At 35.6% G+C, this 26,324-nt stretch overlaps 1 protein-coding gene across 5 annotated transcripts in view; it reads left to right on the forward strand.

The window, feature by feature from the left end:
- CNST (consortin, connexin sorting protein) overlaps positions 1-26,324 on the forward strand; it is a 125,299-nt gene that overhangs the window by 25,111 nt on the left and 73,864 nt on the right. For 4 of the 5 annotated variants that reach the window (XM_033430337.2, XM_012533602.3, XM_049713537.1 and 1 more), the window contains exon 2: positions 14,415-14,840. The exons of the other annotated variant lie outside the window; for it this stretch is intronic. In XM_033430337.2, coding sequence (XP_033286228.1) covers positions 14,465-14,840 — 376 coding nt within the window. In that variant the 5' untranslated portion in view covers positions 14,415-14,464. The remainder of the gene's footprint in view (positions 1-14,414; positions 14,841-26,324) is intronic. 5 annotated transcript variants of the gene reach the window in all.

Genomic DNA, 26,324 nt, shown 5'->3' on the forward strand with positions numbered 1-26,324 from the left:
GGATTGCATTGAATCTATAGACAGCCTTGAGTAGTATGGCCATTTTAACAATATTAATTATTCCAGTCCATGAGCACAGAATGTCTTTATTTGTGTCTTCTTCAATTTCTTTCCTCTGTGTCTTCCTTCAGTGTATAGGTCTTTCACCTCCTTGGTTAAATTTATTTTGGGGTGTTTTATTCTTTTTGATGCTGTTGTAAATGGGATTTTCTTAATTTCTCTTTCTGATAGTTCATGATTAGTGTATAGAAACAGATTTTTGCCTGTTAATTTTGTATCCTGCAACTGTATTCATTTATTAGTTCTAACAATTTTTGTGGTGGAGTCTTAAGGATTTTCTGTATATGGTATCATGTGTAATCTGCAAAGAGTGTCAATTTTATTTCTTCCTTTCCAAGTTGGATGCCTTTTATTTTTTTTCTTGCTCTGGATAGGAATTCCAATACTATGCTCAATGAAAGTGGGGAGAGTGGGCATCCTTGTTTTGTTCCTAGTCTTCGAAGGAAAGCTTTCAGCTTTTCATTGAGTATGATGTTAGCTGTGGCCTTGTCATATACAGTCTTTATTATGTTGAGGTATGTTCCCTTCATACCCACTTTGTGGAGAGTTTTTATCATAAAATGATGTTGAATTTTGTCAAATGCATCTTCAGCATCCATTGAGATGGTCATATGATTTTTAGTCTTCATTTTGTTAATGTGGTGTATCAAGTAATTGATTTGTGGATGTTGAACCATCCTTGCATTCCTGGGATAAGTCCCACTTGATTATGCATGGTGTGAGATCCTCTTAACGTAAGGTCGAGTCCAATTTGCTAATATTTAGTTGAGTACTTTTCATCTATGTTCGTCAGGGATATTGGCCTGTGATTTACTTTTCTTGTGTTATCCTTGTCTGGTTTTGGTATCAGGGTAATGCTGGCCTCATAAAATGAGTTTGGAACTGTTCCCTCCCCTTGTATTTTTTAGAAGAATTTGAGAAGGATTGGTAATGATTCTTTGAATGTTAGGTAGAATTCACTAGTAAAGCTGTCTGCTTTTGGACTTCTGTTTGTTGGGAGGTTTTAAGTTACTGATCAGTAAATCTAATTAGTAATTGATTTTCAGTTTTTCCTGATTTGGTCTTGGAAAGTTGTATGTTTCTAGGAATGTATCCATTTCTTCTAGGTTGTCCAGTTTGTTGGTTTACAGCTGTTTGTAGTAGTCTCTTAGGATTCTTTGTATTTTTGTGGTGTCAGTCATAATGTTTCCTGTTTCATTTCTGATTTTATTTGAGTCCTCTTTTTTTGTTGGTGAGGCAAGCTAAAGGTTTCTCAGTTTAGTTTATCTTTTCAAAGAACCAGCTCTTGGTTTCATTGATCTTTTCTATTATTTTTCTAGTCTCTATTTCATTTATTTCTGCTCTGATTTTTGTTATTTCCTTTCTTCTACTAATTTTGGGCTTCATTTGTCCTTTTTTTCCCTTCAGATGTAAAGTTAGTTTATTTGTTTGACATGTTTCCAGTTTCTTGAGGTGGCATTTATCATTATGAACTTCCCTCTTAGAACTGCTTTTGCTGTGTCTTATAAGTTTTGATATGTTGTATTTCCATTTTTGTTTGTCTCAAGGTATTTTTGAATTTCACTCTTGGTTTCTTTGTGGATCCATTGGTTTTTCAGTAGCATGTTGTTTCCTCTCCACATATTTGTGAATTTTCTTTTCGTAATTGATTTCTAGTTTCATACCACCGTAGTTGGAAAAGGTGTTTGAGATGATTTCAGCCTTTTTTAATTTGTTAAGACTTTTTGTGGCCTACCATATGATCTGTCCTGGAGAATGTTCCATGTGTACTCAAGAAGAATGTGAGTCTGTTGCTTTTGTTTTTTTTTTAAATTAATTAATTAATTAATTTTTGGCTGTATTGGGTCTTTGTTGCTGCACGTGGGCTTTATCTAGTTGCAGTGAGCAGGGGCTGCTCTTTGTTGCAGTGCACAGGCTTCTCATTGCCGTGGCTTCTCTTGTTGCGGAGCATGGGCTCTAGGTGCGTGGGCTCAGTAGTTGTGGTGCATGGGCTTAGTTGCTCCACTGCATGTGGGATCTTCCCGGTCCAGTGTTCAAACCCGTGTCCCTTGCATTGGCAGGCGAATTCTTAGCCACTGAGCCACCAGGGAAGCCCTGTCTGTTGCTTTTGGATGAAATGTTCTTTATATATCTATTAAGTCTATCTGACCTAACATCTTATTTAAAGATGATGTTTTTGGATGATCTATCCATTGATGTGATTGGGTTATTAAATTTCTCTACTGTTATTATTGTATTGCTATATATTTCTCCTTTTAGGTCTGTTAGTATTTGCTTTAAATGTTTAGGTGCTCCTATGCTGGATGCATAAACATTTACAAATTCCTTATATTCTTGTTGTATTACTCCTTTATCAATATATAATGCCCTTCTTTTATTACAGTCTTTGTTTTAAAATCTAGTTTGTCTGATGTAAGTATAGCTATCTCAACTTTCTTTTGGTTTCCATTTGCAGTGAATATTTTTTCCTATTCTTTCATTTTCAGTTTGTTTAGGACCTATGTCTGAAGTGAGTCTCTTGTAGACAGCATATAGATGAGTTTTGCTTTTTTTATCCACTCAGCCATTCTCTGTCTTTTGATTGGAGAATTTATTCTATTCACATTTAAAGTAGTTATTGATAGGTATGTATTTACTGCCAGTTTGTTCATTGTTTTTTGACTGTTTTGTAGTTCCTCTGATTTTTTTCTTCTTCTCTTGCTTTCTCCCTTTGTGGTTTGATGGCTTTCTTTAGTGGATGTGCTTAGATTCCTTTCTCATTATCTTTTGTGTATCTATTATAGGTTTTTGCTTGGTGGTTATCATGTGGCTTCCATATAACAGCTTCTACTTACGATAGTCTATTTTAAGTTGACAACAACTTAAGTTTGAACACATTCTAAAACTCTCTGTACTCCCCTCCATGTTTTTTATGTTTTTCATGTCACATTTTTCAACTTTTTTCTTGTTATTAGACACCATTTTGCATGAGTTCAAAAGTTATACTCGTTTCTTCATTCTAAAATCTTTTAGAAATTAATAAATTTACCCTTGAGTTCCAGTTCTAGAGTAATTTCAGTTATTGTATTTTTTAGATCTAGAATACTCATTTGGATTTTTAAAAATTCAAATATAGTGATTTGATTAAAAAGCAAAATAAACTATTTGCTTTTGTCGCTATATTGTCAATTCTTTTGAAATTTTCTCACCTATTCATTTAAGTCCTTGAACATTTTAATAATAGTTGTTTTAAAGTTTCTTTAAGTTAACTCCAGTATATGAATTTCTTGTGAACCTGCTTCTGTTCACTGCATTTCCTCCCAGTTTTTTTTGTCATGTTTTGATCTCTTGTATGCCTGCTTATTTTGGATTATATTACAGGCTTTATAGATGAAAATTTGTGGAGGTAATTTGAGCCTTTGTTGGATTTCTTCTTCCAGAGGAGATTTATTCATGTTGCTGGCAGGCAACCAAGTTAGGGCAGATCATCTTAATTCAACCAGAAATGAAGATCATTCTACTGGGCTTTAGTCCCTGTGAAGGCTGGTCTATTTCAGACTCACTGTTTCTTCTGGGGAGTAGCCGTTTTTGGTCCCACTTGAAAGCCTAAGGCTCCCTTCTTCTTGGCAAGTCCTAAACCCCATTGTTTGTGCCAGCTCTGTAAGTCTGCTAAAGGCTCTGCTCAGCTTTTTTGGCTTCCAAATTGAAGCTCTCTGCCAGCTTCTCTAACTGCTATCAACAGGAGGGTTTGTCTGAAACGAGCTAGTCTACACTTCCCAGAAGTAAAACTCATTCATCTTTTCTTTTCAAAAAATTTTTATTTTTATTTTTTTATTTTATTTTGGCTGCGTGGGGTCTTAGTTGCGGCATGCAGGATCTTTGTTGCGGCATTCAGGATGTTTAGTTGCGGCATGCAGGCTCTTAGTTGCAGCATGTGGGTTTCTTAGTTGTGGCATGCAGGCATCTTAGTTGCAGCATGCAGGCTTCTTAGTTGCGGCATGCAGACTCTTAGTTGCGGCATGCAGACTCTTAGTTGTGGCATTCAGGCTTCTTAGTCTTGGCACACAGACTTCTTAGCTGCAGTATGAGAACTCTTAGTTGTAGCATGCATGCGGGATCTAGTTCCCCAACCAGGGATCAAACCTGGGCCCCCTGCATTGGGAGCACAGAGTCTTACCCACTTGACCGCGAGGGAAGTCCCTTTCATCTTTTCTTAATATGTTTTTGCACATGTTCAAAAATGAGTGTGTGTGTGTGTGTGTGTGTATATGTGTATATATATATATCCAGTATACATTCATATAGGTTATGAACAAATATGCATATAGTGGGTATGTGTGCAATTTCTTTGCTCATTAGGGGTATACTATCAAAGTATGAAGATTCTTGTACTTTATTCCCTTTAGCTGTGATGTTGGTTCAGTAAATACTTGTGATCGGCCTAGTAGAAATTATTCTGTGTGTACAAGGGAACATGTCAAATTCTTAATGATGGTCTCTAATGGGGATATGATATAGATTAATGTGTAATCCTAAAGAAATGAGTTCATCACATTTAGAAATTACATTAAGTAAATAGTCTTATTGGTGGGTTTTATTTTGTTTTGCCTCAACCTATTTTCTAAACTCTATAATCTGAAAAACATTTCAAGACACTAGAAATTTTTCATGTTGCTGTCTCCTTAGGGCTAGCAATTTGGTGTTTACAAAATATACATGAATATAGTTGATTTTTTAAATTAATGTAAAAATGATTATAGTGGTCAAGGGTATAGGCTGTGGAGTCAGGTTCTTTGAGTTTGAATCCTGACTTTGTCATGTACTAGCTCTGTGACCTTGGCCTATTTATTGAATCTTTTTGTTGCTGTTTCCTTCTCTATAATATGGATGTAATTATAGAACTACTTTGTAGGACCTGTGTGAACATTAAATTTTATATATTAAATTTATAAATTTAAATTATTTTAAATTCATAAATTCACATATATATTATATATGACTGAAATACTGCCTGATAGTAAATATTCAATAACTGTTGACTACTGTTAATAATTAGCATTTTATTCAGATAATGCTATTTGGTCAGGCCTCTTAAGGGAAGGTTCTAATGAACAGTTTGCTCTTGCCACTATATTAGCAAGAATTATCATTTTAAAACAAAATATATAGATTCTTTTGTGTATTTAATAATTAAAGTGTAGATAGATTGCCTTATGTTACCAGTTGTATAGCAAAGTGCTCAAAGTTTAAAAATTATTAAGACAGTTTCCATGAAGATATATAGTATATATGTAATAGTAAACATAGTTTTTGTTTTAAAAGTATTTTAAAAGTTATGGTCTGAACTAAAAAGTATTTTCAAGTTCTTAGATTCTGTTGGTTGTGGCTTCAAAGTATGGTTGCAATCAGTTTTACAACAAAGAAGTATTTAAAACCAAACAAACATAGCTTATGCATGACCCTAGTGAAATGACTCCTTCCCCTAAACTGTGGTTCTCTCAATGCATGTGGTATTAACTCTGTGGAACTAACTGAAAAAAATGCTTGTGTTGCTACTGTAATTTCATATGCTGTGATTTGCCCACCCTTTATCTTCAAGTGAGAGAAGTTGTTAATTTCTAGGAGCATTTGAATCATAAAGTCAGTCACCCTGAAGTAGGCAAAATTTATAATTAATGATTGTTAAATGAAAAAGTTGTTAGAAATTATTGCTAAAAATACATGTGTCTGGATGCCTGAAGATGTCCTTGCATTCACACTATTTTAGAGATTTACTTTTCTGTTTTTTCTTTAAGTAAAATTTATATATGTCTGTATATAAGAGAGAGGAGAGAGGTGACTCTATTTATCTTTGCACTGCTTGGATATACCCCCACTGAGGCTTTTGACATGTCATTTCCATTTATGTAATGGATTTTGAACTTAAAGTCTTTGTTGATGTGTAAGCTATCTTGAACTGAGTCCCATTATGAAACGGAGGATTGAAGAAAATGAAACAAATTATGCTTCCTTTTATTCAACTTACCTGCCCCAAGGTTGTTTTGGGTTTATGAGTCACATGGTTTGTGAGTTCCTTTATATTTTAAGAGTACTTTCTCTGCATAAGTAAAATCCATGTTTGTTGTATTCTCCCTTAGAATCATTACCTTCACATTTTACAGTAATTGATTATTTTTCTTGTTTTTCTTTTTTGTATTCTTGTAGTTGTGTTGTATACTTTGTTGCATTTTTATGATTTAACAAATTTTTTAAATTGAAGTATAGTTGATTTACAATGTTGTGTTCATTTCTGCTATATAGCAAAGTGACTCAGTTATACACATATATACATTCTTTTTTATATTCTATTTTTATACAATTTTTTCATTTAAAATTATTAATTATAAATTTTGTCTACTGACTTTATGACTCAAATGCTCCTAGAAATTAACAACTTATGTATCACTTGAAGATAAAGGGTGGGCAAATCACAGCATACGAAATTATAGTAGCAACACAAGCATTTTTTTCAGTTAGTTACACAGAGTTACTATTATATTCTTTTTATATTCTTTTCCATTATGGTTTATCTCAGGATATTGAATATAGTTCCCTGTAGTATATAGTAGTATAGTTCCCTATACAGTAGGACCTTGTTGTTTATCCATTCTATATGTAATAGTTTGCATCTATATACTTTGTTATATTTTTATCCTTCTCCTTAAGACATTTTCTATGACCGTTTTTTTTAATTAAGAGTAAATCTCTTATTGTGAAATTGTGTTTTTTATTCTTACTAAAGAAATACTAAAACAATCTGGCTTACTTTTGTACATAGTATTATATAGAAATTAAACTATTTAGAAAGATTTCTATAAGGCCATTTTACTAGTTATAATTACCATTCAACATTTCTGAAGTACCAGGAATAATTTGAATATGGCAAAGTACCTAAAGAGGGGGACGACATGATCCAGAAAATAAGATATAAACAAGTACTTACAAATTAATTTTTTAAACTTTTAGTATCTATTTCTTTCATTAGGTGTTTACCTTATTTAATTATAGTAATAATAATGTCTATACCCGGGAAATGTCGACAGCCTAACTAGTATTAGCAAGAAAGAATCCTGAATGCAGTGATTCACTATGAGCCAGGACTTTGGCTACAGTGGCACTATCAAAGCAGTATAATGGAGAGCAACATTGTCTGATAGAAATAGAATGTGAGCCATATATAGAATTTTGTTTTCTAGTAACCACATTAAAAAAAGGTTTTAAAAGGTGAGATTAATTTTAATAATAGGGTTTGTTTAATCCGTTAGATCAAAATATTATTTTAACTTGTAATCAATATTTAAAATTATTAAAGGCCTATTATTTTTATATTCTTTCTATTCCTAATAAGTCTTTGAAATATGGTGTTTATTTTGCAAATATAGCACATCTCAATTTGGACACATTTTTTGTTGGAAATGCTTGATCTATATTTAAATTTCCTAAAATTTAGGTGAAAAAGCAGGTTCACATACCCAATTTGTTTCAAACATGCATAAGTTTTTCAATAACTGAATCAATGTTTTAGAATTTAAATTAATTAAAATTAAATAAAAGTAAAAATTCAGTTCCCCAGTCTCACTGTTCATATTTCAAGTACTCAGGAGCCATATGTGGTTAGTGGCTACCATATTGGTTAGCATAGATATAGAATATAGCTGACAACCAAAGATATCAACTAAGGGACCCTGAATCAAGCATAGTATTTTAGCTAAATTTTAATGTGAGGTCAGTGATATAAATTAGCAAAAATTATTTTATTGAGATTTGGGGGATAATATGTTAAGTGAAGTTTATGTCCGAGTTTCATATGATCTGCATCATTTTCAGAAAAAAATTTGGAGATAATTACAAACTTCTCTAGTGCTCAGTTGGTGGTCCTTAGGATGAGACTGTTAATTCCTAGAAACTGCCTTATTGCTGTGGTCAATGCTCATTAGTGAGGTATGAAATCTACCTAGTAGACCTTGATCAGCATTTAAAGAAAATAAGAAATAGTATTGAATAGAATGGAGAATGTATCAGAGTGCTTCATGTGTGTTTAGTTTTGAGAAATCTTTGTTTCAGTTATGTATACGTATTTTGTATGTACATGATTTCAATGAAAAATGAATTGTTTATTTTGGGCTGCAAAATTTTTGAGAATCATTCTTCTGGGGCATGCTTTTTATTGCTGGTATACTGAATATTGCCTACAGGTACATATGTCTAAACAAAGCATTCATCACAGAAAACTATAGATTTAGCAATGAGATATAAGTAGTATTGTAACATGTCAAGTGAGTAAGATGACGAAATGTAAAGTGATATGTAGTTACCATCATAAACACAACATATGAGTGTGGTGACTTTCTTCCTCAATTCTGAGTTAACTGTGAGTAGCCAGATTTGAATTTAGGGTTAATAGAATACGTTATTTGGTAACTTCTTCTAAATTTTGGGTTGACTATAAGTCATCAAATTTAAACTTGGGGTTGCATCTTAATTCTTAAGAAGTATCTTGGCTTCTTTCGAAGGTAAAAGTATAGTATTTAGGCCTAATTTACTTGGATTACAGAAAAATGGCACTCAGAATCTTCTTAAAGCATTTTAATAAAATAATTGAGTAATATTATATATTTAACCATTCCTATAAATTAATTTTTTAATTTCAGTAGCACCTGATGTTTAATCTCACCAGATAATGCATTAAGATGTATCAAAAATGAAGTCAAATCATACCTGGGAGTGAGATTATTTTTTTGACAAAATGTAGATTTCTCTTTGTTAGTCTGTTACTTTATTATATTTAAATGTTCTTCCTCAAAGTTTTGTTTTTCAACTTTTGTATGAGCCTTACTTGAATAGTTTGCTTGAGATTCTTCAGCTTGAATAGTTTGCTTGAAATTCTTCAGTGTACTAAGTCAACATGTCAAATAACTTTTATACAATGTACATATTTGGTATGCTATTTTGCCACAAGAGGCTGGAAACTTGGGCAGCACTTACTATCATGCTTTTGAAAGGCAAAATATGCCCGAGTCAGTGTTGTGCAATGATTGTACTGTGTCGCTGTTCTTTTTCATTCTTTTTTTAAAAAATTTATTTATTTTATTTTTTGGCTGTGTTGGGTCTTCATTGCTGCGTGTGGGCTTTCTCTAGTGGCGGCGAGCAGGGGCTACTCTTCCTTGAGGTGTGCAGGCTTCTCATCACGGTGGCTTCTCTTGTTGCGGAGCACGGGCTCCAGGCGTGCAGGCTTCAGTAGTTGTGGCACGTGAGTTCAGTAGTTGTGGCTCACAGGCTCTAGAGCGCAGGCTCAATAGTTGTGTCACACAGGCTTAGTTGCTCCTCGGCATGTGGGATCTTCCCAGACCAGGGCTCGAACCTGTGTCCCCTGCATTGGCAGGCGGATTTAACCACTGCGGCACCAGGGAAGCCCTCGCTGTTTCTTTTTGTGAGAATTGGTACAGCCATAGGGACTCATAGAATAGACGTACAGCTTAGATATAGCAAATAACTTAGAATGCCTTTTCTACTGTACTTCTAACCTCCAGGTCCCATATAATGTTAGGGCATATTTAAAAATACTATGTATCAACTGGGGCTTCTTTCTCCCTATGATTTTTCTCTTGCCTAGGTGCTTTCATATAGCGAGATACAGGTGTACATGAAGATGAACCTTTTTAAATGCTGTTGTTATAGCATTGAAGGAAAGGAAAGAGGAGGAAGAAGACAAAAATAGTATTTGCTTATAACTGTTGCCAAAAATAGTATTTCCTTATAACTGTTTCCAAAAACAGTAGGCCTGTACTAATTTGAAATCCCATTAAGAATATTATCCTACTGCTTAAGTTAAAGTGTTCCAATTGAAATGTGTTAGGAATGCAGATAGAAGCCAAATATTGTATAATAGGTTCCTTTACCTCTCAGAGTAGGGGCAGAGGAGTGTATAGAAATCCATGTGCCTTTGTCCTTTGAAGACAGAAACTGTAGAAAATAAGCCCTCCACTCCTTCATATATATAATAAGTATAAGGCCCAGAGCTAGACATTGTGAAGAATAAAAATTGTCTGTGGCAGGAGTTATGGGTATTCAAATGGCTTAAATCTGGTAGGACACATATGCAAATATATACAGTGCAGAGAGTTGTATTTGGGAGGGACTCTATGCGTGGTACAGAGTGCCATAGAGGAATGCATCATGTCTTTTGGAATGGAGAAGTCAGGGAAGACAAATTGGAGTGACTTTTGAGCCAAGCCATGAAGAATTGGTCAGTGTCTATTAAGAACAATTACAGATTCACACCTATAAGTATTAGTATTAGAAAGTAGTTTACAAAGTAGCCTTTTGAGAATTAAACTAATTACGTCGTCACAAAATAATAGGAGGCAAAATGTCTTGAGGCCCAAAGAAAGGAAGACCTACTTTACTGGTAATAGATATTTAACATAAATAGTATATTAGTATGTCTTTTTTAAAAAATAGTTCTCAACAGAAGAAGGTGGATTATTTTAAGAAATTGTATATTGTTTGGATCTAGCAATTCCCAGGGATAGAGAGAACTTCCAGGAACTTGAACTTCATGTTTATTAGAGATGTGTCCTGTGTTGTAGGGTAGAGATTCTTCACTGAGGTATACCACAGCTGGAGTGAAATATTCTTTAAGTTATTGATACTTTTACCCCATTGTCCATAAAGCATAATTGTTGAGAGTATGGCCTCAAGATCACAACTGATCCATGTTCTATTTCTGAACTTACTAGCTGACCCTTGATGAGATATGAGACTTGGTTTCTTCATTAGTATAATAGGACTAAAAATTACCCATCTGCTAGAGTAATTGTGAGAATTGAATAAGAGTATCGGTCTGAAGAGTTTAACTGGTACATGACACTCATTAAAGTTGTGAAGTGTGATCTGTAATTTTATACTCACCAAGGAGGCTTAATCACTAATTTTTTTTTCTTAAATATTTATTTATTTATTTGGCTGGGCTGGGTCGTAGTTGTAACACATGGGATCTTCGTTGCGGCCTGTTTAGTTGTGGCATGAGGGCTTCTTCATTGCAGCATTCGGACTCTTAGTTGCAGCATGCGTGTGAGATCTGGTTCCCCGACCAGGGATGGAACCCGGGCCCCCTGCATTGGGAGCACAGAGTCTTACCCACTGGACCACCAGGGAAATCCCTTAATCACTAATTTCTAGACATCCTCATCATCTGAAATGGTACACAGAACAGATCATTAAATATTCCAGGAACTTGCTGAGATATCCCTATCATAAATTAATACTTCAGCATTCTCAAATGATGCTGGTTAACATTAGTCTATCATCAGGAACCTAATTATTTCCAGGAGGTCTAGAAAAGCTCTGTTTCTGAACCTTCAGTAAGGCTACAGAGCTGCTTGAATAAACCTACTGGTGTTCAAGGCCAATCTGTAAGATTTCTTGGGCAATAATAATGGCTAACTTTTCTTGAGCATTCACTGTGGGCCAAGTACTCTGCTAACTGCTTTACCTGCCATATTGTCTAAGCCTCACAAATGACTCTTCGAGGTAAGCATTACAGTTCTCTATTTTCACAAAGAGAAAATTAAAGCTTGGAGATGCTAGGTAACTTGCCTAAGGTCACCGCACAGTTTGTTAAATGGCAGAGCCAGAAGTTGACCCTTGGTCTGCCTGTGTTCTCGGCTATTATGCTGAACTGCACAGGATTCAAATCAGGAAGACCTGGTTTCAGATCCAGTTCCACTTCTTTCCAAGAATATGATTTTAAACAAGTTATTTTTGCCTCTCCAAGCCTCAGAGTCTTCATCTAAAACACAGTATGAGCACCTCCCATGTAGGCTTGTTTGGAGAATTAGAAATAAGGTGTGTGAAGTGCCTGGCACGGCTTCTAATACATGACAGAGACTCAACAAGGGGCGACTCTTATTGTTTGGGGCTCTGTGGATTGCTTTCTTCCTTTCCCCTTGGCATGAGATCTCTGTGTCTCTTTCAGATAAAAGTAAAACCTTTATATTTTCAACTGCAAATACATGCTAGAAAATAATTTGGTTATTTAAATCAGAAAACAACCGAGGCTGTTGCCAGTTTTAAGGACTGACATTTTTCCTACATAGCCACATAAAATTTTCACTGTTTTTATTGTGATAAAAAATATGTGACAGAAAATATGCTATTTTAACCATTTTTAAGTATACAATTCAGTGGCATTGATTACATTGACACTATTGTGTAACCGTCACCCCTGTCTCTTTCCAGATCTTTTCCATCACCCTAAGCAAAATCTCTGTAACCATTAAGCTGTAACTCCCTCCCCTGCCCTCAGCCCCTCTAATCTAGTTTCTATTTCTATGAATTTGCCTATTATAAAATTACACATAAGTAGAATCATACAGTATTTATCCGTTTGTGTCTGGCTTAATGTTTTCAAGGGTCATCCATGTTGTGGCATGTATCAGAACTTCATTCCTTTTTATGGCAGAATAATATTCCATTGTGTGAATATATCACATTTTGCTTCTCTCTTCATCCATCAGTGAACATTTGGGGTGTTTCCACCATATTAGCCACATGCACTTTTAAAGTCTCATTTGAATTTGGATTCTCTCATGAGAGAGATCTTGAAGACACTTTATTAAAATAATAATTACTGGGACTTCCCTGGTGGCACAGTGGTTAAGAATCCTCCTGCCAATGCAGGGGACACGGGTTCGAGCCCTGGTCTGGGAAGATCTCACATGCCATGGAGCAACTAAGCCCGTGTGCCACAACTACTGAGCCAGCGCTCTAGAGCCCATGAGACACACCTACTGAGCCTGTGTGCCACAACTACTGAAGCCCGTGCGCCTAGAGCCCGTGCTCCGCAACAAGAGAGGCCACCACAATGAGAAGCCTGTGCACCGCAATGAAGAGTAGCCCCTGCTCGCCGCAACTAGAGAAAGCCTGCGCGCAGCAACGAAGACCCAATGCAGCCAAAAATAAATTAAATAAATAAATTTATAAAAATAATAATAATTACTTTTCAATTAAAAATTATACTCTAGTTAGAATTCATTTAGGTCTAAACTAAGTTATTCTAGTCAAGTTAAATCATTTTACTTTTCATATTACATACTTCTTAGTGGAGCTATGTAGTATATATTTTAAGGAAAATGATACCAGCCAGATTTAGATATTTTTATATTTGACAAGCAGTACTTTTATGCCTGAATCAAATAAAATATTCCACTTGCAAAATAGTTGAAATCATGTGATACAATCAGTGTAGAGCTCATGTTTTGTTTTATACTTTGTTTTCCTGTTTTTAAAAAAATTTTACTTTACTTAAATATATATTTATTTATATATATTTACTGACTTTCTGAAGAGCAAATAAACATTTCTTTTTATTAGTTTGAAGAATTTACAAAATTCTTTATCACTGAGTTTTTCTCAAAATTGCTGAAATATTATATTTCATTCAAATCCAAAGTAATACTTGGCAAGCATAAAAATATCTAAATCTGGCTGGCATGATTTTTCTTAAAATGTAGTATACTTTTGGATGAGAAGAGGGGGTAAAACATGACTGATACAAGGCTTAAAATCTATTTTGTATGTCTTTAAAATGTTAGAAGGATTCTTGGAGTAGACTGAGATTTTTTTTCCAAGTCTTAAACTAAATAGCCTAGAGTTAATCATGGCCCTCTTTTTTTTTTTTTTTTTAATTGTATAAAAGGAATCTGTTGACAATCCTAAGGTACTTTTCAGGGCTTATTTTTAGGAAGGATGTAATGAGAATATAGTATAAATATACGCTACCTGAATTTTCCCCCATATACTTTTTAAAAAATTTATTTTAAAACTATTTTTAAATGTTTTCATTTGTAAATATTGCTGCTGTTTGGCCATATAACGACTTACACAAGTAACTTTCACTTGTTTGTTAAGTGTCCAGGGATAACATGAGTGATTGGTTTTAGCAGACAACCTTTAATTTAGCAGATAACCATTAATTTCTTTCTTCAAGGCAGTGGTCCCAACGTGATGCACATTAGAATAATCTAGAGAACTTCAAAAAATATGTCAGGGTTTGGGCTCGATCCCCAGAGATTTAGATTTCAGAGGTCTATGATAGAAATTTGACAAGCTCCATAGGCAATAAACATACAGCCAGGGTTTAGAACCATTGTATTCAAGCAAGAACTAGGTGAGGTGGGGTAGGGTTGTAAGTGGGTTAGAAGTAGTAGAAATGAGCCTTAGTCATTTCTCTCTTCCCTGCTTACAGTAGAACAACCCAGGAGAAGAGGAAAATCAAAGATCCCCGAAAATCCAGAGTTTAAAAAATGAATGTTTTTTTCTTTTTGTCATTGTAGACATTGAAGGACTTTAATGAAACTTAAACGGTTCAACAAAAGATGCTCTAATGGATGACAGTGAAACTCCTACATATAATCTGCAGATAGAACCACAAGTTGGATGTCATCCTGGTGATGGCGTGGAAAGTACTGTAACATGCTTGCCCTCTGCATCAGATGAAAATGAAAATCAACTTGATGGTGATGGGCATGAGCTTCTGACCAGCAGTGACAGTGCAATGGGTAAACCTGAAGCGTTTGAGCCGGACAGTCTCAACAATAATGAAAGCTGCACATCAAGCTGTGAGGTGGCTGCAGGTGAGAACTTGGAAAACACTGCTTGTGAAGGCCCCAAAGATGGACAGGCCTTCTTGAGAAAGGACCAAAAAATACCTGGAAAAAGTTCAAGAAGCAAAAAAGGCACTGTTAAGAAGATACCACAAGGTATTTTTAAAAAATTATTTATACTATTGTTTAAGAATAAAGTCTTCCCATCCCATACTGTGTGTATTGTCCTGCTTCTTGCTTTTCTTCTCTTAATATATTCCAGAGCTAGTTCTGTGATAGCACATACAGATACATCTGTGTGGTATGCCATGCATGTGACGTATGTCTCTATAGTGTTCCATTATATGGGTGTACCATAAAGTATTTAACCACTTCTTTATGGCTGTTCCCAGCATTCTGATGTAATAAGTGTGCTGAAATTGACATTCTTTGTACCTGTCTTCTCACTAGGTGCTTTAAATATATATATATATAGCCTCCTTCCTTTATATATTAGACCATTTTCTACCAATATCAACCTTAAAAGTTTCCTTCTTTCATCACTTTGGCTTTGATTTCTACCCTGTGAGTTTATGGGCTAGTACAATCTTACTCAACCTCTTTATAGGATCTTTCCATCTCACTTAGTAGGTGAGTGGTAAACATTAACATGTATTAATATACATCATCTAACAATGTTGAATAAGACATCTAGCTTTATATTACTTTGGTTACAAAGTAAATCAGAGTATTTCTCATCTGGCTTATAATTTGGCAGTTAAAATTTGGAGCTGTGGACTTTTTTGCCTGAGTCACAGGGCACGCTTGGGAAAAGGCAGCCTCTCGTTATTTTTGATCAAAACCATTTGTCTCTAGAGAGTTCTTGACACCCTAGACTGGGACTCTTTAGTGTAGCACCACTTTACTCACACAAACAGCTGCTCTAGTGAACAAAATGGAGTGTCTCCTCTCTTCTGCTTCTTTGGCTGATTAGAAACATAGCCAGTCTGTCCATATCCTATTTTTTATTTGTATTTGTTTATTTGGAGTAAAATATGAAACTTCCTGGTTTCTACAGATCAATCCTTGTTTATTCAATCGGGCAATTTGATAACTTTTTAATGTAACTCATTAAACTCATTTGGCTTTCCAATTAATGGATCCCTTTTTCTTTGCTTTTCCTTAGTAGACTCAAAGCAAATTAAAAAAATTTTTGACAAGAGAAGTGAAAGCATTTTCTTAAAAGAACTAATTGTAAACAGATGATATATACAGTGCTATCTGTATATAAATTGATTTATTCAGTAACCATAATTCAAGTGCTATTTGACTGTTCCTTTCTAATCTGATCTAGTGATGTTTTTAAGAACTGACACCTAGTTGCATATGTATAAGGGTCAATCATAGCTTCAGGATTCATGGCTCCTTTTATTTCTTCTTTCCATGACCTATTCCAGTTACCCTAGGTGTGATTATATAATTTCAAGTTATTTAGTGATTATCAGTGAGCAGATATGTGTAAAATTACTGTCCCCTTATGCATTTGAAATATATGACTTATAAAAGTTAGGGACAGCCTTTATACAGATTATTTAAAAAGTTATTTTATATATCTTTAATAAAATGAGTTTAAGAGTGTAAGAAAACTGAATTAGGAGTTGTACAACCTAAGTTCAAATCTTACTTCTGGTCCTGGGTCACTTGGTGAGACTTAACCATTCTGTACTTTAGTTTCCTCATCTGTGTAATGATGATGTTCATCTACATATATCTATAAAACTCCTTTCTGAGCTGTGAATTTCTCAGATTTCTGAATAGAGATGGTATAGTCGAAACTCAATTAAAATTTGGTGATTCACCTCCAGTGTTATAGAGTTTTTCATGTATAAGCGGTACGTTGGTACATTTTTGTTTTTAATCATCATCTTTAGCTGGAGTACTGCAAAAGCCCCCTAAAGATGTCTCCCATCTTGTTTCTTGCTAATCCATTCTTCATGTCAAAACTAAAAATGCACAGAGTTTATGGTTAGAGATCTATGGGCATATTTACTCTTTACTATTTAATTCTAAGATACTAAGTAAATAAAGTTTCACAAAATTAGCAGATAAGTACTTTTCTAATAATAGAGTAGCTTCTCAAATGTGAAATGAAATGACATATAAAACATGATATTCAATTCCAAACCAGAAATAAGTTTTTTGTAGGTGGGTGCCCTCTCAACAGTTTTTTGGAAACATACATTAAGGTGAATTTATTCACTGTTACGCTTACCTAGTTTAATTTGTAGTAATTTTTCATGTATCCAAAAGCTAGTACTAGGGGGAAAAAATTGGAGCAATAGTATTAGGGGACATCGTTATTTACTGGTTTTCTGGAAGCAGCATTTCTGTAAACCTGCTAAAACCTGGAACTTGTCCCCAGGAAAAGTCCAGTTGTCATTATGTTACAAGAATTTTTTTTTCTTAAGAGAATGGAGCAGGGTTTCAAGCTGCATTGCATCAAGTTTTCACTGTGGTTAAATCTGGTGTAGCTTTAGGTAAATGTCCTAAAAACGAATGAAAATGAATCAATAATATTTTTAAATTTTTTATTGAAGTATAGTTGAAACCAGTAAATTTTTAACAGCTTGATTGAGATATAATTCACATACTATATAATTCACTCATACATTTAAAGTATACAGCAGTTCAGTGATTTTTAGTATATTCACAAAGCCGTGCAATCATTGCCACAGTCAGTTTTAGAACATTTTCATCACCACAAAAAGAAATCCCTTACCTATTAGCAGTCACTCCCCATTTCTCAGACTCTGCCCTTAAAAAGCCTCTGGGAGCTCTCACGGGCATGCATTTGTTAAATTCCCTTGGAGTTTCGTGAGGTTCATTTCTTGAAATGCTTTTTCAGATCTGCTGTATATAAAATCTAAATATTGAGTTTAGGATACTCAGACAAATGTGTATCCTAACTAAGTGAGCCTTTTATATGAAAGGAGAAAATAAATAATGGTTTTTGAGTTCAGGACAGTCTGGCTGGAGGCAGAGGTGCTTAAATAATCAGGTAAGCTTGTAGAGCTAGACATGGGCTTAGTGTGGCTCATTAAATTTCCTAACGAATAATTAGAGCTCTGCTTCTTTAAGGGCTCAGCAAAGCAAACAAGCTGTAAGAAGTGCTGTTCTTTCCACTCAAGAAAAGTGCCCTTTGTGGCATATGAGAAGAAAATAAGGATAATCTTTTGAATGTTTATATGTCAGAGTCTCCTGTGATGGCACATCCTACTAAAACGCTTAAAACATGAGTGATTTAGCTAGTGAAAGTAGTGGTCTTTCATCCTTGTTTGAGTCCCATCCCCCAAAACAGTCCTGAGGTATTAATAGTAATTTTCAAGACGCTGCCTAAAATAAAGTTGTGGCTATTTTGATGTCTTTCCTTCTTTATATTGACATTGAAAAAAATGCCTTCATTGCTGTAATTTCATATTATTATTCTTTGAGCCATTGCACAACTAAATTCCTCAAATCACCTGCATATGCTCATGCGTATCTTGGCCATAAGTTTGGAATATGGATCAGAAATAAATTTGAATACATGGTTATGTAGTTCCTATGCTAAGACTCTATGTGCTTTGTTCCTTTTATTTTCCTTCCAAACTTTCCTCTCTCAAAGGTTCAAGTTAGTGCCATGAAAATAGAGAGAAGAGTGCTCAACATTTAAATATCTTCAGTTGTTGGCTAAACACATTTAAGCAGTTAAAAGGAAATATTCCTTCCTTTTCCTCAACACTACATACTAGTATTATGAGAGATAAAGTTGAAAATGAGCCAGCTTCCTTCTGACCTGACCTGGGGTCAAAGGGATAACTTATGTAATTATAGCATAATTACCATTTGCTTTGCATGGCACATTCCCCTCCTGTGTCCTCAGGTGGCAGCCGCTGCCTTTAGAGGGAGCAGCACAGGGGTCTGTGGTTAGGAGCTCAGGCCACAGTCAAGCTGCCCTGTGACCTAAGGCAAGCGACCTGACTCCTCTCAACCTGGCTCCTTATAAATTAATGGCTAAGGATAAAATGAAGCACTTAGTAGACATTCCAAGTGGTAGCACTGTTTTCTAGATTGGGCGTTATTGTCTGATAGGATAATTATCTTTGTCAACTGAAAAAAAAAATGCACAACCTAAAAGTTGAGAATTAAGTTTTATTTGGTGACAAAACTGAGAACTTAAGCCCAGGAGACAACCTCTCAGATAGCTCTAAGGAACTGCTCCAAAGAGGTAAGGGAGGAGCCAGGATACGTAGGAGTTTTTGCAACAAAGGCCAGGTGGTCGGAACATCAAAAGATCACTGTTAACTAGAGAAAACCAGACATCTCAAGGAATTTAGCGCTTTTCTATGAATGGGAAGATGCAAGAGTCTGGGCTCATTGAAATCATTCCTTTGATATACACCTCAGCTTTCTGGGGCCAGTATCCTGTGCTTTCTTATCCTGAGTCTCTGGGTGAATCATTGGGGTGGCTGCAGAGGCTGACTGTTAGAGGGTGGGCATCCTCTTTCTATCCTCAGTTCCCTCAGGGTTCACCTTCTGGGCAGCTGTACTGTGATGGCTTGATGGCTGCAGCATCCTTTGTTTACTGATATGGCAGGCAACATTTTTTCTTTAACATCTTACTAAGTTCACTGATTCTTTTTCCTGCTTGCTCAAGTCTGCTGTTGAATCCCCTAGTGAAGTTTTCATTTCAATCACTGTATTTTTAAGTTCCAGAGTTTTTGTTTCACTTCTGTTGATAATTACTATCTCTTTAATTGATATTCTTATTTTGTTCATAACATTGTTTTCCTGATTTCCTTTAGTTCTTTGTCCATGGTTTCCATTAGCTCTTTGGGCATATTTAAGACAGGTGATTTAAAGTGGTTTTCTAATCCAACATTTGGGCTTCCTCAAGGATGCTTCCGTCAGTTTATTTCCTCTGAATGGGCCATACTTTAGTGTTTCTTTGTATGCTGTGTGACTTTTTGTTGTTGAAAACTGGACACTTGAATACTATAATGTGGTAACTCTGGAAATTATATTCTCCCTCTTTCTCAAGGTTGGCTGTTCTTGATTGAAGTCATGGTTTGTATTCCTTTTCCATTCTTTGTGGCTCTATGCTTAGGTCCTTCCTTAACACTTAGCCAGGCCATTTACAATTCTGCCTCAGCCTTCACTTCCTGCTGCCACTGAGCTTATTCATCCAGTGGGAAAAGCTTAAGGTGTTCTCCCGTCCCTAATAAGCATGCTTCCTGGCCCGGGCATATGTGTAACTTTCTAAATTCCCTACTATATGCCAGTGCTTTTGAATGCTCTGATTTCCCAAAGAAACTCTATCCCTGGCCTTTGCTCCCTGGTTTTAAGCAGTCTATTGTATGCCTCAGTTGTGAATTTTTTGCCCCAGGTGGCTGCAGATTTTTTGATCGCCTGATAATGTAACAAAGCAAGGGCTTCTGTGCCCCCAGCAGAAACTCTGGCACAAACTCTGAGAGCTGGTGTTTGCAGCAAAGTAAGGGTTTTTTGCAAGGCACCAAGTGAGGGAGTGGGAACCAAGTCTTAGATCCAATTCAACTTGGTCTTTAAGTTATGGGGTTTTTTGTTTTTGTTTTTAGGGGAAGAAAGAGAGGCTGGGATTGTCATTTTGTGACATTTCTTAGTCAGTGTTTCAGGAGTCAGTATGTCTCTGGTTTACAATTTTCAGGCCAGGTGGTCCACAGCTTGGGGAAATCTATTAGCTTATCTTGCCATAGAGAAACAACTTGAGTTTGTATGTTAATGATGATATCTACAGTAGTAATTTTAGTACATTAATGTTATCGACAACAGCAATTTTAGTCATCTGACTGGTATGTTTGTGTTCAGTTAGCACAGGATTGAGGTCAGAGAGGACAAGAAAGGGAATGAAGTTTTGCATAGAGAGATTGATCATAAACTCAGCAAGAGAACTTGGTTTTAGGGGCACTTGGTATAAGTAATGCTTGCCAGCAAAGCCTGCTGCTTTTCTGCTCTGAGGGGGTTCTGAGTTAGGTGAAGCAGAGGTGAACACCTTGCATCAGTCCTTCAGGTAGTCCCAGACAGGTTCGAATAGAGAAACAATAATTTTCAAGTAAGGTCTGCCCTGCTTCCTTTGGAACCAGGGACCAGTGTCCCATATAGGGAGGATGCTGTTGTCTTCAAGACCGTTGCTGAGCTGGAGAGGGCAAGGGCTTTTAATACGCCACGAATCTCGCCTACCAGTTTTACAATGCCTTTTTCTTGATTCAGCATTCACTTTGTTCCTGTATATCTGTGACTGTTTTTCCAGAGTTCTGACAAAGTTGATTTCAGTAGTTCTAGTTTTTGTTTTTGTTTTTGTTTTAATATTTCTATGAAGGGATGGGAGTTTGGAGCTGCCTACTCCATGATTTTGCTTATATCACTCAACACCTTTTAATTTTAGGGTTTCCAATAGCAAGAGCTCTGCCCAGATGCATGGATTGAAAATGCTCTGAATAATACTACTGTTTCGTATTTTTGTTTGATAGCACCTTTTTAGATAGGGATGCTGTTGATTAAGAAACATCACCTCAGTCTTTGGGAAGTGATATTATCTTTGTTTTAGAGATGGAGGGCGCAAAAAGCTTAAATATTGAAGCCTCATAAGGATACAGTGGTTGAGAAGTTTAAATGCAGTAGAGCTCCAGGAAAACACTTTGGTAGTTCCTCAAAGTTAAACATAGAATTACCATTTAATTCAGCAATTCTACTTCTAGACATGTACCCAAGGTAATTGAAAGTAAGGACTCAGATACCTGTACACCAGTGTTCATGGCAGCATTATTCACAGAAACCAAAAGGTATTAACAACCCAAATGTCCATTGACAAAATGTATGAAACAAACAAAATGTATGGAAAAAAACATATATATGGAAACATTATTCAGCCTTAAAAGGAGTGATAATCTGATACATGCTACAACATGGATGAACCTTGAAGACATTATGCTGAGTGAAACAAGCCAGACACAAAAGGACAAATATTGTTTGATCTCACTTACATGAGGTATTTAGACTAGGCAAATTCTTGGAAACAGGAAGTAGAGTAGAGGTGTCGACTGAGAAAAAAGAAGGCAGAACCTAGAAGTTGAGAATGTTTAATTTGGCAGACTTTCTGAAGACCTAAACCCAGGAGGCAGCCTCTCAGATAGCTCTGAGTGGCTGTTCCTAAGAGGTAAAGTAAAAGCCAGGAGATACAGCAGTTTTTGCAACAAAAACCAGCTAGTCAGAACATGGAAAGATGACTGTTAATTAAAGAAAACCAGACATCTCAAGTTAATGAATTTAGTGCTTTTCTATGTACAGGAAGATGTGAGAGTCTGGGCTCATTGAAATCATTCCTTTGATATGCATCGTAATTATCTAGGGCCAGTATCCTGCTTTTTTCCATCCTGAATCCCATCAGGGTGCACCATTGGGGGGCAGCTGCAGTGGCTGATGATGGTGGCAGGCAGCCTGTTTGTCTCTATCCTGAGTTCCCTCAGGGCTCACCGTATGGGCAGCTGCAGTGGCTAATGGCTTGATGGCCGCAACCTCCTTTGTTTACTGATGTGGCAGAGGATTCCAGATGTGAAGCAGGAGGGGAATGGGGAGTTAATGTTGAATGGGTACAGAGTTTTGGGGGTGATGAGAAAGTTCTGGAAATGGTTAGTGGTGATGGCTGTACAACATCGTGAATATAATTAATGTCACTGAATTGTGCAGTTCAAAATCGTTAAAATGGTTTTATGTTACCTATAAAAAAAAATCACCAAAAAAAGTTCATAGAGCTCCAGACTCACTGGTATGGACATATAGAGTTAATTTGATTGCAGCTTGCTGAGTTTTAAACAAAAGTTCTTGAGTATTTATTGAGCACTTACTGTATGACTGCCACCATGATGCATGCTTTGTATGAAATAGCTCATTTAATCTTCTCCAAAGCCTTACTAAGTACCACAATTAGCCTCAGTCTACAGATGAGGAATCTGAAAGCACAGAGATAAGTAAATTGCCCAATATCATATTGCTCACAAGTGACACTCTCAGGATTTGATCCCAGGCAGTCTGACTTCAGACTGAGCCTGATTGTTAGACCATGCTATTTGACTTTTTCTGTTTAAAGGAAAGTTCTGTTTCATGTTTGACTCACCATACTTTGCCTTTTCTCTGAGTATGTTGCCAGCCGTGCTTCTTCGGAACAATTCCTGCTTGCCAGCCTCAGCAAGATGAAACATAATCAGAGAAAGGGGTGATGGTTCACTCTGAAGGAAGTGGTGGAGTTTGGTTTGTTTCAGTAATTGTCTCTGAATCCTGGTATAACTTTTCCTCAGATTTCGTTATTAGATCTAGTCTCAGTGTAGTGAAAGGGACCTTCGACAACTGGGTCAAGGAAAGTATTTTTATGAAAGCAGTGAATGTAGTTTTTTTCCCTAATACTTTTATTCAAAAAGCTCAGTGTTCTTAGTTGAAAGAAGAGAGGTCATGGAATTGTGGATAAATAGCAGTGTGTCTTACTTTATTTCTTATCTAAATGTAATTTCTGAGGAGAGTCTGTACAGGGCAGTATCCCCATTTAACAGGTAGGAAAATTAAGAGATTGACTTGCCTAGAGTTGCAGAACTAGAAAGCAGTCAATTTGGGATTCAAACCCAGGCACCTGACTTCAGAGTCAAGGCTCTCATTTAATCTCTGATGAATTTCAATTGCTTTATCTATAATTTCTAATACCCACTTTATACTGTTGTGAGAGTCCAGTGGCGTAGTGAATATGGGCTCGTAGTATACTCCATGGTACATACTCACATTTAACCAACTTTTTTCCCAAGAAGTATTTTAAGTACCTGCTCTGTGTTAGGCACTGTGCTCAGTATTGATGTCACAATGGTTAATCATACCCCTGCCCTTTAAAAGCTGACAGACCAGGCAGAGGGAACAGCATGAACAAAACGCAGATTGTTTTCTAAAGCCCCACAAACCTGCATATAAAATAGCTTCCTTATACTCTTGAGTAGTAGTATACAGTATATGAAATGCATTAAGCCTTCATTTTTAAAAATTGAAGTATAGTTGTCTTATAATGTTTTGTTAATTTCTGCTGTACAGCAAAGTGATTCACTTATACATATATATACATTCTTTTTTAAATACTCTTTCCCATTATGGTTTATCCCAGGATATTGAATATAATTCCCTATACTATACAGTAGGACCTTGGTGTTTATCCATTCTGTATATAATAGCCTACATCTGCTCACCCCAACCTCCCACTCCATCCCTCCCCCAACCCCCTCCCCCTTGGCAACCACAAGTCTGTTCTCTGTGAGTCTGTTTCTGTTTCATAGATAGGTTCATTTGTGTCATATTTTAGATTTCACATCTAAGTGATAGCGTGTGATATTTGTCTTTCTCTTTCTGACATACTTAGTATGATAATCTCTAGTTGCATCCATGTTGCTGCAAATGGCATTATTTCATTCTTCTTCATGGCTGAGTAGTGTGTGTGTGTTTGTGTGTGTGTGTATACATACACCATATCTTCTTTATCCATTCATCTGTCGATGGACATTTAGGTTGTTTCCATGTCTTGGCTATTGTGAATAGTGCAGCTATGAACATAGGGGTGAAATGCATTAAGCCTTTAAATAACCCTTCTCCCATCCCCAAACATCCCCATCAGCTTAGTTTACATTATTACTTTCACTATTTTATCCTAAGTATAGCCGTTGCTGCTATCTTTAGCTAGGCCTTGATGTCTTCTATGTAGCATCTTTTCAACCCCCATTTTGCCTGTGATAATTTTTCATTATCTTGATTAATTACTACCTAAGGTATGAGATTTTTACCTTTAAATTATCTAGTCACATCATTCTTCCTGTCACGCAGAGAAACAGTTAATATCCCTTCGGTATATTAACAAATGGCAGATTTTAGATTATTAAAGAAGAATACTATGAGTAATTATGTCAGGGTACATTCCTGATGTTTCAGGGTAAAGGATACTGGTACTGTTCTTCCACAGGTGTGTCTCTTGACCACTATCAGAGACAGATTCTAAATTGAATAAAATAACTGTGTCAAAACTGACACAAAACTCAGGTGGTGTGATGAATTGAATACAATCTCTCAGTTAAGGTAATTCCTCTAATCTCTGGCCCAAGGCAGTTACAAGTAATTTTTTAAAAAAATGTGAAACCTCAATAGGTACATGTAAGCTATGATGTCTATTTTAGAACTTGATGAAGTTGACAGATATTAAATTAAATGAAGGCCTATGATTGACTGTCACCACCTACATATACTTATAAATAGAATCACCAAATTGCTTAATGAGGTGTTTTAACTATAGCCCATTTGACTTTCACAGATGAAGATAAATAGAATTTTTTGCTCCTATGTGGATGTGTAGATTCATATCTAGTAAAAGAAAGCTTCTTTTGTATTGAGTGACAATTTGTAATTAAGGTGAAATTATATGTGCTGATACATGTTTTGATTTGGCTTTTCTCAGTAACTATAAATATAGTTTTACCAGAAAAGTTTTAATATATTTAGAAGAAATTTTTGTATTAATTGATGATATATTCTTAATTTTTTCAAGCAAAACCTTTGTAAGACCATGTGACATGAGAAGTAATGACATAAAAATTATTTTGAACTCTACATGGAAAAATACTGAAACTTCCATGTTATGTCACAAATGCTTGATTACTATTACTTTAAAATGTTTTAGTACATTATAAAGGTATCAATTCACAATATGCTAATCTTTCTGAGTACTCATGGTTATGCTAGTGTTTATTTTCTTTATTGTCTTTATTAAAAATAAGTTTAATCATGTTCAAACTTATAATATTGGTGACTGATAAGCAATTTAATACTCCAACGTAGTTTTTATAATTCCTGTTATTCACATGACATTAGCAATGTGAGCTTCATTAGCTTTATTTACACTTTGCTCTGAATGTTTTCTTCAAAGTGAAAAAAGAAATGTAAAAGCACACTGTCTGAGAAGTGCTTTATGATTCCTGTGACCTTTTTAATTCAAGTGACAGTAAAACCTCTTTTTAGGATAAGCTTTGGGAGTACACCTACCTTTTGCATTCACTATCTCATTTAATTCTCACAATAATTTTATAAGTTGGTAAGAGTGTCCAGATTACAGATCAGGAAACTGGGGGGTGAAGAGATTGACGGATGTGCTGCAGGTACAGCTAATACGTAGTGGAAGTAGGATGGGTACTTAGGGCTGCCCTGATTTCCGTCATTCTTCTTCCAACTCTTTGGGAATACATAGTTTTCTCAGTATGAGTTCTTTATCCTAGTAATGTGAAATTAATAAGGACGTATTTTAAGTAGTTTAAAAATCGATTATCCAGAATATGGCTAAATCCTGTTTTCCTATTGAATATTTTGTATGCCTAAGGCAAAGTATATCCTTGTCATTTAATAACATGTATAGTAACAATTTATATGTTTCTTTAAACCATGATAAAATTATTGTCCTTAAAGCTTGACAGCACTGGAAACAGAAACCTGCTTTTTAGTATGGAATGTGGCAGAATTCTTGCAAGGCCATGCACTTATTTTCTTGCATGAAACTCTGATATGCCACTGTTTATGCAA

This window comes from Orcinus orca, chromosome 1 (genome assembly GCF_937001465.1).
Source record: "Orcinus orca chromosome 1, mOrcOrc1.1, whole genome shotgun sequence".
In the NCBI taxonomy this organism is placed as follows: domain Eukaryota; kingdom Metazoa; phylum Chordata; class Mammalia; order Artiodactyla; family Delphinidae; genus Orcinus; species Orcinus orca.